The sequence below is a fragment of the Oncorhynchus nerka genome, linkage group LG20, assembly GCF_034236695.1.
Source record: "Oncorhynchus nerka isolate Pitt River linkage group LG20, Oner_Uvic_2.0, whole genome shotgun sequence".
Lineage (NCBI taxonomy): Eukaryota > Metazoa > Chordata > Actinopteri > Salmoniformes > Salmonidae > Oncorhynchus > Oncorhynchus nerka.
In genome coordinates, this window is record NC_088415.1 from 49,961,665 (window position 1) to 49,979,825 (window position 18,161).

The 18,161-nt window shown below is 44.0% G+C and overlaps 1 protein-coding gene across 2 annotated transcripts in view; it reads left to right on the top strand.

Annotated features, from left to right (window-relative positions):
• Nucleotides 1–18,161, top strand: part of LOC115102704 (espin-like) — a 133,649-nt gene that overhangs the window by 44,523 nt on the left and 70,965 nt on the right. For both annotated transcript variants that reach the window (XM_065005560.1, XM_065005559.1), the window contains exons 7-9: nt 100–374; nt 6,251–6,412; nt 17,750–17,954. In XM_065005560.1, coding sequence (XP_064861632.1) covers nt 100–374; nt 6,251–6,412; nt 17,750–17,954 — 642 coding nt within the window. The remainder of the gene's footprint in view (nt 1–99; nt 375–6,250; nt 6,413–17,749; nt 17,955–18,161) is intronic.

Sequence of the window (18,161 nt, forward strand, 5' to 3'; positions counted from 1 at the left end):
ACCCATTGACTTGAATGGTGATGTCTGTTCAAAGAATTCTAGCTATTTCTATAGCTACCTCATCCATCTCACCCCTGACACATTGTGTCCTTGTCGCAGGCGGAGGCCCAGCGGAGTCGGCCATAAATGACATGCATACTTACACGGATATGCTCAACCCTGACGTGGAGCCCGGCGCTCCCAAGTGCAAGGAGCCCGCCACCGCCGCTCAGCCGCCTCCCCCACCCCTGCTGGCCTTGCCAATGCCCCCTCCCCCTGACTCCCCCTCCCAAACACTCCTGCCTCCCCCCGAATACCCTCTGCCACAGCCCCCCGCGGACTCAGCCGATATCTATCTGAAGGCGAAGAGCAACCTGAGGCACGTGGAGGAGGTGGTGAGCATTCTCTCTTCCTTTACTGGTGAAAAGCAGAAGGGCACAACTCAGGTTCCTCAAGGGACACAGTCCTGTTGTTTTTATGAACCAATCCCTGGTGTAGAGATTAAAACGCGCGCACACACACTGTCAAGCTCTCACTTGCACACACACAAGGCTTCATGTTGTCTCACACACTAACCCTAATCTCTCTCTCACACACACACACACACACACACACACACACACACACACACACACACACACACTATTAAGTCACTTGTACATGCAGTCCTATTAATTAAGAAGCCTTTTTGAAGACTTCTGTGTCCATTGAGAGAACATGCCGTAATCAGGAATTAAGAAGATCAATTTCCTCTCAACCTAACCATTCGATGCCATTGAGCCCCCAGTCTAAAAATGGCTGTCCAGGCCTCCCGAGTCGCTCAGTGGTCCAAGGCAGTGCTAGCTGTGCCACTAGAGATTCTGGGTTCGAGTCAAGGCTCTGTCGCAGCCGGCTGCGACTGGAAGACCTATGGGGCAGTGCACAATTGGCCCAGCGTCGTCCGGTTTAGGGGGGATTTGGCCGGCAGGAATGTCCTTGTCCCATTGCGCACTAGCGACTCCTGTGGCAGGCCCAGATGCAGTGCACACTGACACCGACACCGTCGCCAGGTTTTCTCGTGGTGCTGGTGACAAATGGCCAAGTCCTCACAGAGGGTTGCCTTTCGAATCCACGCTAAGATAATATCCTAGCACAGTGCAGTAAGCTGATCAAACAGACCATTAGCCATAAGAACAAAAAGCTCAAACAGCTGAAGCTCCGATACAATTTAGCTACAGTTCAGATACAGATCTAGGACCAGCTTACCCCACTCCATATTAGGAGATGGTACACTCAGAGCCTTCAGTTGACAAAGGTAATTGTGAATGCAGGTTTTCATGGCTGTACAAAGGAACTTGTGTATACATGGCTGTACAAAATCTATTGTATCTGCTGGATCACAGGTCTTAACAAATCACATAAGTTAGTGGTTAACAGGATTTTTCATGACTACCCAATCTCTGTACCCCACACATACAATTATCTATAAGGTCCCTCAATCGAGTAGTGAAATTCAAGCACAGATTAAACCGCAAAGACCAGGGAGGTTTTTTGCCTTACAAAGAAGGGTGGAAGTGTAAACATTTTAAAAGAAGACACTGAGCATGGTGAAGTTATTAATTAGGCTTTGAATAGTTTATCAATACACACAGTCACTACAGAGATACAGGCGTCCTTCCTAACACAGTTGCCGGAGAGAAAGGAAACTGCTCAGGGATTTCACCATGACGCCAATGGTGACTTTAAAGAGTTTAATGGTTGTAATATGAGAACTGAAGATGGGTCAACAACATTGTCGTTACTCCACAATACTAACCTAAATGACAGTGAAAAGAAGGAAGACTGTACAGAATAAAAATATTCCAAAACATGCATCCTGTTTGCAACAAGCCACTAAAGTATAGTGCAAAAAATGTGGCAAAGAAATGAACTTTTTGTCCTGAATAAAAAGCATTAAGTTTGGGGCAAATCCAACACAACATATCACTGAGTACCACTCTTCAAATTTTAAACCATGGTGATGGCTGCATCATGTTATGGGTATGCTTGTCTTCATCAAGGACTAGGGAGTTTTGGGGGGATAAAATAAACAGAATATAGCTATAAGCACAGGTAAAATCCTAGAGGTTCCGTCTGCTTTCCAACAGACACTGGGAGATGAATTCACCTTTCAACAGTACAATAACAATAACCTAAAACACAAGGACAAATCTACAATGGACTTGCTTACCAAGACAACATGTAATGTTCCTGAGTGGCCGAGTTAAAGTTGACTTAAATCATCTTGAACTTGGAAATGGCTGTCTGGAAATGGCTAGGTTAGGTTTGGATGTGCGTGAAGCGCACACTTCTCCAGCATGCCAGTGGCCATTGAAGGTGAGCATTTGCCCACTGAAGTTGGTTATGACACCGAACTTCAGTTAGGTCAAGACCCTGGTGAGGACAACGAGCACACGGATGAGCTTCCCTGAGACTGTTTCTGACAGTTTGTTCAGAAATTCGTTGGTTGTTCAAACCCACAGTTTAATCAGCTGTCCGAGGGGCAGGTCTCAGACCATCCCATCTCCATCCCGCCGGATGTGGAGGTCCTTGGCTGGCGTGGTTATACGTGGTCTGCTGTGGTGAGGCCAGTTGGACGTACTGCCAAATTCTCTATAATGACGTTAGAGGTGTTTTATGGTAGAGAAATTAACAAAATTATCTGGCAACAGCTTTGGTGGACATTCCTGCAGACAGCATGCCAATTGCACACTCCCTCAACTTGAGACATCTGTGGCATTGTGTTGTGTGACAACAGCACATTTTACTGGCCTTTTATTGTCCCCAGCACAAGGTGCACCTGTGTAATGATCATGCTGTTTAATCCACTACTTGATATGCCACACCTGTCAGATGGATGTATTATCTTGACAAAGGAGAAATGCTCACTAACAGGGATATAAAGAAATTCAAAGTTTGAGAAAATAAGCTTTTTGTGTGTATGTATGTAACATTTCTTGGATCTTTTATTTCAGCTCATGAAACATGGGACCATACTTGCTCATATCTTTAATATTAAATTATTTACAATGTATGATGGGACACTTAAATGCTCATTGCTTCTGCAACCATGAGAAGCCAACCGTAGGTCTAATCTAGTAGTTGCCCATGCAAACTAGATGTATGCCACAGCATGACCACGCTGACCACAGTAAAGTAAAAACAAAAGGCTGAAACAGCTAAATGAACACAGATAACTGGGTCTGTCCGTGTGGTGGGAGGGGTTGAGGGTGGTTATAGTCTTGTCCTGGACGCAGAACTGAGCAATTACCCCTTTAGATAGACCAGCTGCAAAGTCCAAATTGGCTATGTTGTAAAAGGTCTTTACCTGGGCTCACAGATCACTGCACATAGCTCATCTGTAAATAGCCCATCCAATCTACCTCATCCCCATACTGTATTTATTCATTTATCTTGCTCCTTTCCACCCCAGTATCTCAACTTGTACATTCATCTTCTGCACATCCTACCATTCCAGTGTTTAATTGCTATATTGTAATTACTTTGCCACCATGGCCTATTTATTGCCTTACATGCTGTATATAGAGTTTTCTACTGTATTATTGACTGTATGTTTTGTTTATTCCATGTGTAACTCTGTGTTGTTGTATGTGTCGAACTGCTTTGCTTTATCTTGGCCAGGTCGCAGTTGTAAATGAGAACTTGTTCTCAATTTGCCTAAAGGTGAAATAAATAAACAATTTAAAATTCAAAAATGTCAAAACAAAAATGAGCCTTTTTGGTCTTAGACTTTGTTGGGGTTAGGCATTAGGGTTTGCAGTGTGGTTAGGGTTATGTCTAAAATAAGGTTTTATGACTTTGTGGCTGTGCCAAATAGTGACCACTGCAGAGCTGCCCCAGAACAAGATTCATGACGAAAAATGCATTACCCACTGTGTGTATGCACGGGCACACCCACACTTCAAAGTGCTGCTTGGGGACCTCGTCTTTGACAACAGACGTGAGCCAACAATGCAGAAACACCCATGAAGCCACAAAGGACAAGAGAAAAGAAGAAACAACAGGACAATACAAAAGGGAGGTCACTGACGTTGGGGATGTCGGTCAATTATTTCTGCCGGTCTTAGATTTGACAATTTATTGATCTGTTGAATGTCTCTAGCTTTTGCCACGGTTCCCTTTGAAAACTAAATGAATGCAATGCAAATTTAAATGGCGACGGCATTTGTGATTCTTTTGTTTTGGTGAGATTTGACAGGAAAAGTGGGTGTCTGAATTGAGGAAGTTGATCCGATGGCTTCTACAATGATCTACTCAACAGCCATTTTTTCAAATATGTATTTTTTATTTCACCTTTATGTAACCAGGTAGGACAGTTGAGAACTTGTTCTCAACTGTCCTACATGTACAACTGAGACCTGGCCAAGATAAAGCAAAGCAGTGTGACACATTCAACAACACAGTTACACATGGAATAAACAAAAACACAGTCAATAACACAATATAAAAATCTATATACAGTGTGTGCAAATGTAGAAGAGTAGGGAGGTAAGGCAATAAATAGGCCATAGAGGTGAAAATAATTACAATTTAGCATTAACACTGGAGTGATAGATGTGCAGATGATGATGTGCATAACACTTAGTAATATTGCATAATCCTGTATCTGGTTGGTTATACTCTGTGTGTGTGTGTGTGTGTGTATATATATATACACATATATAATATATATATATATTACTGTCTATAGTGATAAGTACAGAACCCATAAGAAGAAACTGTTTTTACCTCAAACTGCTGCTTGTGTTGTTTTGTACAGTGCAACATATTTTTGTGTTTTTGTGAGCATAACTTCAGCAATCACCCTTAGGCTCCCCACATTGAGTAAGCCTGGCCAAAAGTGGCTTAACTGAGTTGAGGAGATGGAAAGAAAAGTCAGACGCATCCCAGCTTTTGCTAGAGTCAAACTTGCAATGTAAATAGTTTTAATGCAATAGTTTGCATTAGGTAAATACTCTACCCCCAAAAAGACACAGGTGGAAAAGCACTACATTTTTACTTCCCGAACTGATTGAATTGAAATGGAATTGTCCCCAACCCTGGACTACCATAATATAATGAAAAGGCCTAGCTACAGTGCCTTGCGAAAGTATTCGGCCCCCTTGAACTTTGCGACCTTTTGCCACATTTAAGGCTTCAAACAAAGATATAAAACTGTATTTTTTGGTGAAGAATCAACAACAAGTGGGACACAATCATGAGACTTGATTACACACAGGTGGATTGTATTTATCATCATTAGTTATTTAGGTCAACATTGGATCATTCAGAGATCCTCACTGAACTTCTGGAGAGAGTTTGCTGCACTGAAAGTAAAGGGGCTGAATAATTTTGCACGCCCAATTTTTCAGTTTTTGATTTGTTAAAAAAGTTTGAAATATCCAATAAATGTCGTTCCACTTCATGATTGTGTCCCACTTGTTGTTGATTCTTCACCAAAAAATACAGTTTTATATCTTTGTTTGAAGCCTTAAATGTGGCAAAAGGTTGCAAAGTTCAAGGTGGGCCGAATACTTTCGCAAGGCACTGTATCTTTGAAACATGGGTCCTTTCGGATAAACTGTTGTCAGGTATCTGAGCTTTCTTCTCAAGGTGGCCTAGAGAGCTAGGAATGGGAAAGGGAGCAGCCCGGATATGCAGTAGAGGGCCATGTTACTGATCTCTGTCCCCTCCTGTGAGGTCACGAGGGGGCTCTCTTACCTCAAACAGGAACTGTGTAAATGTGAATTCTTATTTTCTTTGATCCCAAAAGGCTTTTGTGCAATATTAATGGTGATGCTTTAACCCAGAGGCAAAGACGAAAATACGTTTTGTTCCTGGTGCTGTTAAAGCTGCTTCTGCTCTGAATCCTCCAGAGGTGACACTATATCTTTTTTACCCTCAAATATCGACAAAACACAATGTCCTTTTTGTGGAGATCGGTTTCATGTTAGGCGATGAAGACTTGTTTTTATTTTGTGAATGTTCTGTGGTCTACGCTTTGTGCAACTGTTTGCCTAAACATATATCATATAGAACAAAAGACTATCTGATCACTTAAAATATCTTCTACTTTTGAACTACCCTAGCTTTTATAGCTCAGTCTTCCTTCCACACAGCTACTAAACCCCACATTTGGCCACACTGTCAGTATTTCAAAAAGACCCAAATGGCAAGCCAAAAAAAACAACACGCAAACCCAAACATATTTATTTCCTCACTGCTCATTGGCCCCTCCCTTGTTTCTACCCAGCAACTGACTCCAGAAGAGAACCACGATAGGCTGCACCGGGTGGACTCCAACAGAAAGTCTCGAAACTTCAACAAGCAGCCCAGCACGGGGGACTACTACAAAGCCCTGGGTAGCGACACGGTCGCCTACCGTGGGGTCCGAACCATGGTGCCTAACAAGGAGGTAAACGGGACCAGACAACCAGGCTTCTCCAACTTCAGTCCTGCAGAGCAAACTGGATGTGCAGGCTTTTGTTCCAGGCCAGCACTATAGACCTGATTAAACTAATCGTTGTCCAGACCTAAGACCATGATTAGTTGACCAACAGGTGTACTGGGCTGGAACACAAGCATCTCCAGGACTGTAGTGTTTTCACTGTAGAAGAGGGAGACATTTGTTTTGGGGGCTGCAGTAAGGGCTTAAGGGCTGCAGTATTGCTATGCTTTGAATTAGGTATGCACCGATATGACATTTTTGGCCGATACCGATATCCAATATTTTCCTTGCCAAAAAAACCCCGATATTGATATTTTACATTTTTGCAGCCTTTTAAGCATTCTAGTACAGTTCTTTAAAAAAAGAAATGTTTTACCCCTTTTTTGCCCCAATTTTGTAGTATCCAATTGGTAGTTAGTCTTGTCTCATCGATGCAACTCCCATACGAACTCAGGAGTGGTGAAGGTTGAGAGGCGTGCGTCCTCCAAAACACAACCCAACCAAGACGCACTGCTTTTTGACACAGAGCACATTCAACTCGCCAACAGCCCACTTAACCCGGAAGCCAGCCGCACCAATGTGTCGGAGGAAACACCATACACCTGGCGACGGTGTCAGCGTGCACTGCGCCCGGCCCACCACAGGAGTCGCTAGTGCGCAATGGGACAAGGATGTCCCTGTCGGCCAAACCCTCCCCTAACCCGGACGACACTGGGCCAATTGTGCGCCACCCCATGGGTCTCCCGGTCCTGGCCGGCTGCAACAGAGCCTGGACTCAAACCCAGAATCTCTAGTGGCACAGCTAGCACTGCGATGTACTGCGCCACTCAGGAGGCCACAGTTAAATAGTTAACATACACACACAGCGGTCTAAGGCACTGCATGGTGATTTGAACTTACAGCTGCAGGAGGATGACTGCCCGCTGGCCCCTGGTCATCTTCCATAACATCATTGATTTTGAAATATATCCATTTCCAAGATGACAGCATGTCAAGTCGTTTGTCTGTGACTAGTACATTTTAGCCTACTAATAACCAAATTATTTATGGTTGCGTAACTTCGTTGTTGTGTAGTGCAAACGGTTTTATTTTTGCTGGTGTAAAGATCACGGGTCCTCCTCAACTCGGCACTTCATTACTTGACGTTTACCAAAGTAACCCTATCTCTGTCTGGCCTGAGTTCCTCCTTCGTCTGCAGAGTGTCTTGTCCAAGCTACTCCTTTTTGCTCTTCGCCTGGCTGTCAGTGGCAGCTCAACAATCTCAATGTTCTCTCTATCGACCTCAACACCCAATCTACTCACATGCGCAAACACTCACATTCAGACTCATACATACACGCTGTCCCTCTCTCCCCGTACCTTCGTTGGCCTCTAATTTTTTTGTCAGAGAAAAATGACACTTTTCGTGGTATTGCTTTGTGCACTGACTTTACTGAACTCTGGAGAAAACGAACATTGTCGCTGGGTGATGACATCTGACAATGTGCTCTCCCGTCCATGGCCCACTCGTCCAAGTGCCAATGTATTTGTGGCATGATGTGAACAGTACGAATTTGTGTCACTACCAAGGTCTAATGGTTTTAAATGACTGTTTTGTATTGTCTGGAAACTCACTTGTAGAATTCGCTTGCAGTAGGTCTCTTAAAAAAGAGAAGCCGTACAAGGTTATTAAACGAGGTGCCTAGTTATTCTTCTTTTGTTGATATCAGGTAACGTGCAACCTAACCCTGGCCCTGATATGCAATGTCTCCAAACCCCCTCTGATTTTAAATCAAGATCTGGTTTTGGTATTTTTCATTTAAATGTACGCAGCCTGTTGTCAAAAATTGATGGGGTTAGGATTTGGGCTAAATCAACTGATGCTGATGTAATTGTGTTGTGTTTTCTGAAACCTGGCTCAGCAAGTCTGTTTTTGATAAGGATATTTGTATAAGTGGTTACAATGTGTGGTAACACAAATGGTCACTGACCATTTTAAGAAAGGTGGGTGTGTTGCTACATATGTAAAAACTAAATTCCCTGTAAGTGTGGCAAAGTCTGAAACTATATGTAGTTGGAATTTCTTGCTTTGAATATTGAGGTTTCAAAGCGTCTCTCTATAACTGTGATTGGCTGTTATAGACCCCCTGTGCTCTTGGTGATGCATTTTCTTCTTTGACGCACCTTATGTCTAAACTTCTTTACAGTGAAATGATCTTGATTGGTGATCTCAACTGGTGTTGGTTAAAGCCGGTGTCTGATTTAAAAATGTTTTGTAATTCTATGAATCTTACCCAGTTGATTAACTCACCCACTCGCCCAACTCTTAAATGCCCAGATACATCTACCCTGATTGATTTGATATTGACAAATGTTCCACATAAATATTCTGCGGTTGGTGTTTTTTGTAATGATTTAAGTGACCATTGTGCTGTTGTTGCTGTTAGAAATACTAAGGTTCCTAAAACAAATCCACGTTTTATTCGTAAGAGACATTTGAAGTGTTTTAATGAGCAGGCTTTCTTTTTTTGTTGAATTTTTACCCCTTTTTCTCCCCAATTTCGTGGTATCCAATTGTTGTAGTAGCTACAATCTTGTCTCATCGCTACAACTCCCGTACTGGCTCGGGAGAGACGAAGGTTGAAAGTCATGCATCCTCCGATACACAACCCAACCAGCCGTACTGCTTCTTAACACAGCGCGCATCCAACCCGGAAGCCAGCCGCACCAATGTGTCGGAGGGTACACCGTGCACCTGGCAACCTTGGTTAGCGCGCACTGTGCCCGGCCCGCCACAGGAGTCGCTGGTGCGCGATGAGACAAGGACATCCCTACCGACCAAGCCCTCCCCAACCCGGATGACACTAGGCCAATTGTGCCTGGAAATTATTTTATGATGTTTTTTTCCAAATAGTAAACAAACGTGCCCCATTCCGCAGGTTCAGAGTTAAAGGGCGGGTTAATCCATGGTTTTCTTCTGAGCTGTCTTGTATTATTCACAACCATAATCTAGCCTGGGCTAAAGCAAGGAAATCACGTTCTGATGCTGATTGGCTTATTTTTAGGCAGTTACGAAACAAGTGTTATTTTCTTCTCGGGAAGGCCAAGTCTGAATATTTTATGTCTGTTACCACTGATAACCTGAATGACCCTAGAAAGTTTTGGAAGGCTATTATAAGTCTATGTCTGGTAACAGTAATGTTAATGAATTACCGTCATGTGTTTTGAAGGACTCTGTTGCTATATATGACAAAACTGAAATGCTGAATTGTTTCAATGAGCACTTTGTATCATCTGGTAGGCTGTTTGATTCAGTGTCCTCTGTCTCTGTACAACCCTGTGTGGATGAACCAGTGAGAGCTGGTCAAACTTTTAGCTTTTTGCCATTCTCAGTACAGGTGGTACATGAAGCCCTGAAATCCTTAGATCAGATAAAGCCTGCAGGTCCTGATCTTTTGGATCCCTGCTTTTTAAATCTGGCAGCTGATTTCATAGCTGAACCACTTACATATCTGTTCAATCTAACCCTGGAATGTAATGAAATTCCAAAGATCTGGAAATCAGCATTTGTCCTACCACTTTTAAAAGGGGGAGATCCAACTCTTTTAAATAATTATAGGCCAATCTCAAAGCTGTCACCCCTGGTGAAAATACTTGAAACTCTTGTAAATTGACAGCTAAAATAGTAAATAAAAACTAACTCTATTTTTATCAATGTACCAATCGGGCTTCAGGAATAAGCATAGCACAATTACAGCAGCAATGAAGGTTTTAAATTATATCACTGACGCCATTGACAAAAAACAGCACTGTGTCTCACTTTTTATTGATCTATCTAAGGCTTTTGATACAGTTGATCATGCTATACTAAGGCAGAGATTTTCGAGTGTAGGTCTTTCAGAGCATGCAGTTGCATGGTTTACCTAACTATCTGTCTGATAGAACTCAGTGCACTCAATTTGATGGGCTTATGTCTGTTAAATTGTCTGTCTTGAATGGTGTGCCCCAAGGCTCTGTACTTGGTCTTCTCTTATTCACTATTTATATAAATTATTTAGACAAAAATGTCCTAAATGCACAACTTCATTTTTATGCTGATGACACTGTTATTTACTGTTGTGCCTTGTCTCTTACAAAAGCTTTCCAGAACATGCAAACTTCTTTTTATACTGTTCAACATACCTTGTGTCAATTGAAGCTTATCCTCAATACTGACAAAACTAAACTAATGGTGTTTTCTAATGCAAGAAATAGACCTCTGAACCTTTCACCTCGTACTACCTGTCAGGGCAAGGAGATTGAGGTCGTAACCTCATATCTTGGAATTTGAATTGATTGATGGCCTCTCTTTTAAATTGCATATTCAACAACTTAAAAAAATTGAAGCTGAAATTGGGATTTTATTTTAGGAATAAGGCCTGTTTTTCTTAGGAAGCCAGAAGGAGGCTAGTATCAGCTACATTTATGCCTTTACTAGACTATGGGGATATTATATATGAATGCTTCCGCTCAGTGTTTGAGATCAATTGACACCCTTTACCATGGCACTTTGAGATTTATTTTAAACTGCAAAACCCTTACGCACCACTGCACTTTCTATACCAGGGTTGGCTGGCCTTCTCTAGTCACTCGTAGGCTCAGGCACTGGTATACTTTAATTACAAAGCCATTTTGGGTTTACTACCTTTTCATTTTGGCATTTTTATTGTTCAGAAATGTGGTGGGTACTCTCTTCATTCGCTGGACTTTATCCTGCTAACTGTTCCAAATGTCCAAACTGAATTTGGTAAAAGGGCTTTCATGTACTCTGCGCCATCGTCTTGGAACACCTTACAAAATACTTTTAAACTGGAAGAACTTGTCCCGATTGGTGTTTTTAAATCACTGATGAAGGATTTTGAGGCTGTTTCCCTGACCTGTCAATGTTTTTAATTTGCTGTTTTATTCTCTTGTGAATTCAATGGTTTTTACTAGATTACTTGTAGTTTTTCATGTCGTCTGTCTGTAATTATTTTGTAATGACTTGGTGCTGCCTATCTTGTGCCCTTCGTGGTTATTTTTAATTTGTATTTAACCTTTATCTCAATGCAACAGGCATCACTACAGTCCCTGGTTCGAATCCAGGCTGTTTCACATCCGGCCGTGATTGGGAGTCTCATAGAGCGGCGCACAATTGGCCCAGCGTCGTACGGGTTTGGCAGAGGGTAGGCCGTCATTGTAAATAATAATTTGTTCATAACTGATTTGCCTAGTTAAATAAAGGTTACACACACCACACTGACCAAAAAGTTATTTTGTTTGCGTTTAGGTATGTCCCCATTACCAGTAAAATATAATCAAAACCTATTTCTTTCACTTACTTGCTGTGCTGTTTCATTGTTCAGTCATTTCATTCTCAACCAGGATTTCATCATACATGTCAAGTAGTGAAGTTCCAGCTCTGTCTGTCTGTGGCCTCTCTTCCTCGGTGCGCACTGTCACCGTGTCCGTTTCCATCTTGTCCAGCTGTCTATGTAACACTTCACCCTGTTTCTTGTCCGCATCGAATTAGCTGTCCGTGTACCAAGCATTGAGCATGGTGGTGACAGTAAAGAGGCTCAGAGAACACCACCGAATCCCTTGTTCACAGCCTCAGGTACTTTTGTAGGTTTTACCCCCATGGCCTGTGGGCCGTTTTGTTGAGCAGGCATTTCAATGCCATGACAGAGGATACCACGTCTACTGCAGATGCAGTTGATGAGCTTATTTCTCCAGTCAGTTGTTCAATTGGCGCTAGAAGTCTGTTCATGTTTCAAACATGTTCTCAAATGCCATTGAAATGGCAGCAGCGGTATGAGAACCAGTACATTCTTGAGCATGCAATACAATCTTCCTCAGTATGAAATCCTTGTCGACCCACTGTGCTGTCAGACTCAGCATGCTGATGGGGCTGACATCGCTGGTCCAAATGTCATCGTGACGCCCATAGCAAGTAGCATAATGAATTCCATTATCGCGGCGTTAATGGATTTCACCTTTGAGTTTTCTCGCTGAACTCTTTCGAATGACTGCTCAACTTGAACTTGTGCGCTTAGTATTTTTCTGCTTTTGTTCTGTGTAGCACTATTTTTCGTGGCGTCATTACGTCATCTACTTACACTATATACGTACGCACGTCAGCTTTGGCATCGGTTTTGCATTGTTGGATTTTTTGATAATTCCGATATGCTCACCGATATATTGTGCATCCCTAGTTTGAATTGTTCCCTGGCATTTAATGGATGCCTTCGTGTCACTGATAGGCCAGGGGTATAATTTAGTCTCTGATTTGAAAAGGCAAGGAGGACAACTAGTGTACACTTTGGCCATCACTACCAGGGAAATCAAATGCTTTAAATGCAAACTTGAATTTGTATAAACCTGTGCTTTATCTTTTTAAAGGTAATGTCTTGTTTCAGGTCTAATCTATGTTGGCTTTATGGTTTTGTTGTACTCACTAAACCTAAAGAATATTGTCTCAAATAAAATAAGATAAATGTCAATTTTTGCGGTCAACACAGAAGAAACAATTGAGCAGACAAATAGTTCCACAGACACGGATCAATCAGGTCTTGCACGCACAGTCAACAGGCCCCCAGGGAGCGGCCCAAAATCTCATGGGTATCAGTTTGGTGTAATCTACATTGAGCCAATTAGGACCTCAGTGGGGCTTCCTAACCCCTACGCGTCCCCAAGGACAGGACAGATGGCGCCCCACGTCGCCCCCGGCTAATCATTATCGCCAGCTGGGGCCCGGCACGTGCTGGAGAGCGACCCCCGTGAGACCCCTCATTATAGGGGAAGAGGGGCATAATGACAGGCACGCGTGTAAAAAGAGGAGGAGGAAGGGGGTTAAAATGGCACGGTCCATTAACTCTGTAACAGCTGTGTCACTGTCAGGCTGTAGTGGGGGGTGGTGCGGAGGGGTGGGGGGCTATTACTCTATTACTCACAGCAACAGATGCCCCCCACACCCCAGAAGGACACTAGATTAACTCAATTATTATTCCCACTGGGTGTAATGTCTTTGTGTAGATTTAAGACAGCAAATGTTTAATTGAGCCGTCATTTCAGAGTCAACTATAGTACCATACATCTGTCACAGTATTACTCCCCCTCTCCTCCCACTATAATAATGTTATTGGTCCAGCAAAGTACAGCTACTGTGGACTGTCTTTTTTATTTTTATTTTTTTATTTCACCTTTATTTAACCAGGTAGGCTAGTTGAGAACAAGTTCTCATTTGCAACTGCGACCTGGCCAAGATAAAGCATAGCAGTGTGAACAGACAACACAGAGTTACACATGGAATAAACAATTAACAAGTCAATAACACAGTAGAAAAAAAATGGGCAGTCTATATACAATGTGTGCAAAAGGCATGAGGAGGTAGGCGAATAATACAATTTTGCAGATTAACACTAGGGTGATAAATGATCAGATGGTCATGTACAGGTAGAGATATTGGTGTGCAAAAGAGCAGAAAAGTAAATAAATAAATAAAAAAACAGTATAAAAACAGTATGGGAATGAGGTAGGTGAAAATGGGTGGGCTATTTACCAATAGACTATGTACAGCTGCAGCGATGGGTTAGCTGCTCGGATAGCTGATGTTTGAAGTTGGTGAGGGAGATAAAAGTCTCCAACTTCAGCGATTTTTGCAGTTCATTCCAGTCACAGGCAGCAGAGTACTGGAACGAAAGGCGGCCAAATGAGGTGTTGGCTTTAGGGATGATCAGTGAGATACACCTGCTGGAGCGTGTGCTACGGATGGGTGTTGCCATCGAGACCAGTGAACTGAGATAAGGCGGAGCTTTACCTAGCATGGACTTGTAGATGACCTGGAGCCAGTGGGTCTGGCGACGAATATGTAGCGAGGGCCAGCCGACTAGAGCATACAAGTCGCAGTGGTGGGTGGTATAAGGTGCTTTGGTGACAAAACGGATGGCACTATGATAGACTGCATCCAGTTTGCTGAGTAGAGTGTTGGAAGCCATTTTGTAGATGACATCGCCGAAATCGAGGATCGGAAGGATAGTCAGTTTTACTAGGGTAAGCTTGGCGGCGTGAGTGAAGGAGGCTTTGTTGCGGAATAGAAAGCCGACTCTTGATTTGATTTTCGATTGGAGATGTTTGATGTGAGTCTGGAAGGAGAGTTTGCAGTCTAGCCAGACACCTAGGTACTTATAGATGTCCACATATTCAAGGTCGGAACCATCCAGGGTGGTGATGCTAGTCGGGCATGCGGGTGCAGGCAGCGATCGGTTGAAAAGCATGCATTTGGTTTTACTCGCGTTTAAGAGCAGTTGGAGGCCACGGAAGGAGTGCTGTATGGCATTGAAGCTCGTTTGGAGGTTAGATAGCACAGTGTCCAATGACGGGCCGAAAGTATATAGAATGGTGTCGTCTGCGTAGAGGTGGATCAGGGAATCGCCCGCAGCAAGAGCAACATCATTGATATATACAGAGAAAAGAGTCGGCCCGAGAATTGAACCCTGTGGCACCCCATAGAGACTGCCAGAGGACCGGACAGCATGCCCTCCGATTTGACACACTGAACTCTGTCTGCAAAGTAATTGGTGAACCAGGCAAGGCAGTCATCCGAGAAACCGAGGCTATTGAGTCTGCCGATAAGAATATGGTGATTGACAGAGTCGAAAGCCTTGGCGAGGTCGATGAAGACGGCTGCACAGTACTGTCTTTTATCGATGGCGGTAATGATATCGTTTAGTACCTTGAGCGTGGCTGAGGTGCACCCGTGACCGGCTCGGAAACCAGATTGCACAGCGGAGAAGGTACGGTGGGATTCGAGATGGTCAGTGACCTGTTTGTTGACTTGGCTTTCGAAGACCTTAGATAGGCAGGGCAGGATGGATATAGGTCTATAGCAGTTTGGGTCCAGGGTGTCTCCCCTTTGAAGAGGGGATGACTGCGGCAGCTTTCCAATCCTTGAGGATCTCAGACGATATGAAAGAGAGGTTGAACAGGCTGGTAATAGGGGTTGCGACAATGGCGGCAGATAGTTTCAGAAATAGAGGGTCCAGATTGTCAAGCCCAGCTGATTTGTACGGGTCTAGGTTTTGCAGCTCTTTCAGAACATCTGCTATCTGGATTTGGGTAAAGGAGAACCTGGAGAGGCTTGGACGAGGAGCTGCGGGGGGGGCGGAGCTGTTGGCCGAGGTTGGAGTAGCCAGGCGGAAGGCATGGCCAGCCGTTGAGAAGTGCTTATTGAAGCTTTCGATAATCGTGGATTTATCGGTGGAGACCGTGTTACCTAGCCTCAGTGCAGTGGGCAGCTGGGAGGAGGTGCTCTTGTTCTCCATGGACTTCACAGTGTCCCAGAACTTTTTGGAGTTGGAGCTACAGGATGCAAACTTCTGCCTGAAGAAGCTGGCCTTAGCTTTCCTGACTGACTGCGTGTATTGGTTCCTGACTTCCCTGAACAGTTGCATATCACGGGGCTATTCGATGCTATTGCAGTCCGCCACAGGATGTTTTTGTGCTGGTCGAGGGCAGTCAGGTCTGGAGTGAACCAAGGGCTGTATCTGTTCTTGGTTCTGTATTTTTTGAACGGAGCATGCTTATCTAAAATGGTGAGGAAGTTACTTTTAAAGAATGACCAGGCATCCTCAACTGACGGGATGAGGTCAATGTCCTTCCAGGATACCCGGGCCAGGTCGATTAGAAAGGCCTGCTCACAGAAGTGTTTTAGGGAGCGTTTGACAGTGATGAGGGGTGGTCGTTTGACTGCGGCTCCGTGGCGGATACAGGCAATGAGGCAGTGATCGCTGAGATCCTGGTTGAAGACAGCGGAGGTGTATTTGGAGGGCCAGTTGGTCAGGATGACGTCTATGAGGGTGCCCTTGTTTACAGAGTTAGGGTTGTACCTGGTGGGTTCCTTGATGATTTGAGTGAGATTGAGGGCATCTAGCTTACATTGTAGGACTGCCGGGGTGTTAAGCATATCCCAGTTTAGGTCACCTAACAGAACAAACTCTGAAGCTAGATGGGGGCGATCAATTCACAAATGGTGTCCAGGGCACAGCTGGGAGCTGAGGGTGGCCGGTAGCAGGCGGCAACAGTGAGAGACTTATTTCTGGAGAGGGTAATTTTCAAAATTAGTAGTTCGAACTGTTTGGGTATGGACCTGGAAAGTATGACATTACTTTGCAGGCTATCTCTGCAGTAGACTGCAACTCCGCCCCTTTGGTAGTTCTATCTTGACGGAAGATGTTATAGTTGGGTATGGAAATCTCTGAATTTTTGGTGGCCTTCCTGAGCCAGGATTCAGACACGGCAAGGACATCAGGGTTAGCAGAGTGTGCTAAAGCAGTGAGTAAAACAAACTTAGGGAGGAGGCTTCTGATGTTGACATGCATAAAACCAAGGCTTTTTCGATCACAGAAGTCAACAAATGAGGGTACCTGGGGACATGCAGGGCCTGGGTTTACCTCCACATCACCCGCGGAACAGAGAAGGAGTAGTATGAGGGTGCGGCTAAAGGCTATCAAAACTGGTCGCCTAGAGCGTTGGGGGCAGAGGATAAGAGGAGCAGGTTTCTGGGCATGGTAGAATATATTCAGGGCATAATGCGCAGACAGGGGTATGGTGGGGTGCGGGTACAGCGGAGGTAAGCCCAGGCACTGGGTGATGATGAGACAGGTTGTATCTCTGGACATGCTGGTTGTAATGGGTGAGGTCACCGCATGTGTGGGAGGTGGGACAAAGGAGGTAACAGGGGTATGCAGAGTGGGTCTAGGGGCTCCATTGTGAACTAAAACAATTATAACTAACCTGAACAACAGTATACAAGGCATATTGACATCTGAGAGAGACATACAGCGAGGCATACAGTAATCACAGGTGTTGAATTTGGAAAGCTTAGCAGGTATTTCTGTGAAGACAGGAGTGATATGGTTCATTGGCTCCTACCATTATGACAATTTCCTCTCAGCTGTCAAGGAATGAGATCACAATAAGATCCGATGGGTGATGTTTTGACTGTGCAAAAATGGGGAGATGTTATAAAAAAATAAGTGGATTCACAATTTTAGCTGCATTTATTCTTTTCACAAATGTCCATGGCAAGGGATTGATTTGGGTTTAAAGATAACTGTACCGTGTAGGCAATTCAATGAAAAAAATGTGCTTTCGATCAAGTATTTGAAATCTCTGCATTTTAACTCTGTCAAAATGGTGCCCTTTATATTTAAGATGGACAGGCAACCCTTATAATTTTCCTCATGTTATATGTTTTGGCTGGTGGGATATGAACTAACCATTTTCTATTCTTTATGATCCAATCAGGGTTCTCTGTTATTGGAGGAGTCAGCCGACAGCCCCGCCCCCAGCCCACAGAACAGCACCACCGAGTTGCCCCTCCCTCCTCCCCTGCCCCCACTCCCCATCAGCAATCCCACCCCGGCACCCCCTCCTCCCCCGCCATTGCCCTCAGAAATGCCCACCTTCCAGTACAGCACCAACCAGCGACGCCCCTCCTCCTCTTCAGGAAGTGAGTATTCACTTCTGCTATCTTTCGATTTTTCTTTTTCTTCATTTTTCTTTCCTCGCTTTCACTTCCTCTCTATTTTTCACTACCCCTTCCTTTCTTTCTGGCATTGTGCTTCTTCTCTCCTCTGCAGTCCATTCTGAACATGTTCTTTTTCATGTTACATTTGCTAGTTTCACAGATGGCAAAACCAGTGTCAATAGACTCCTT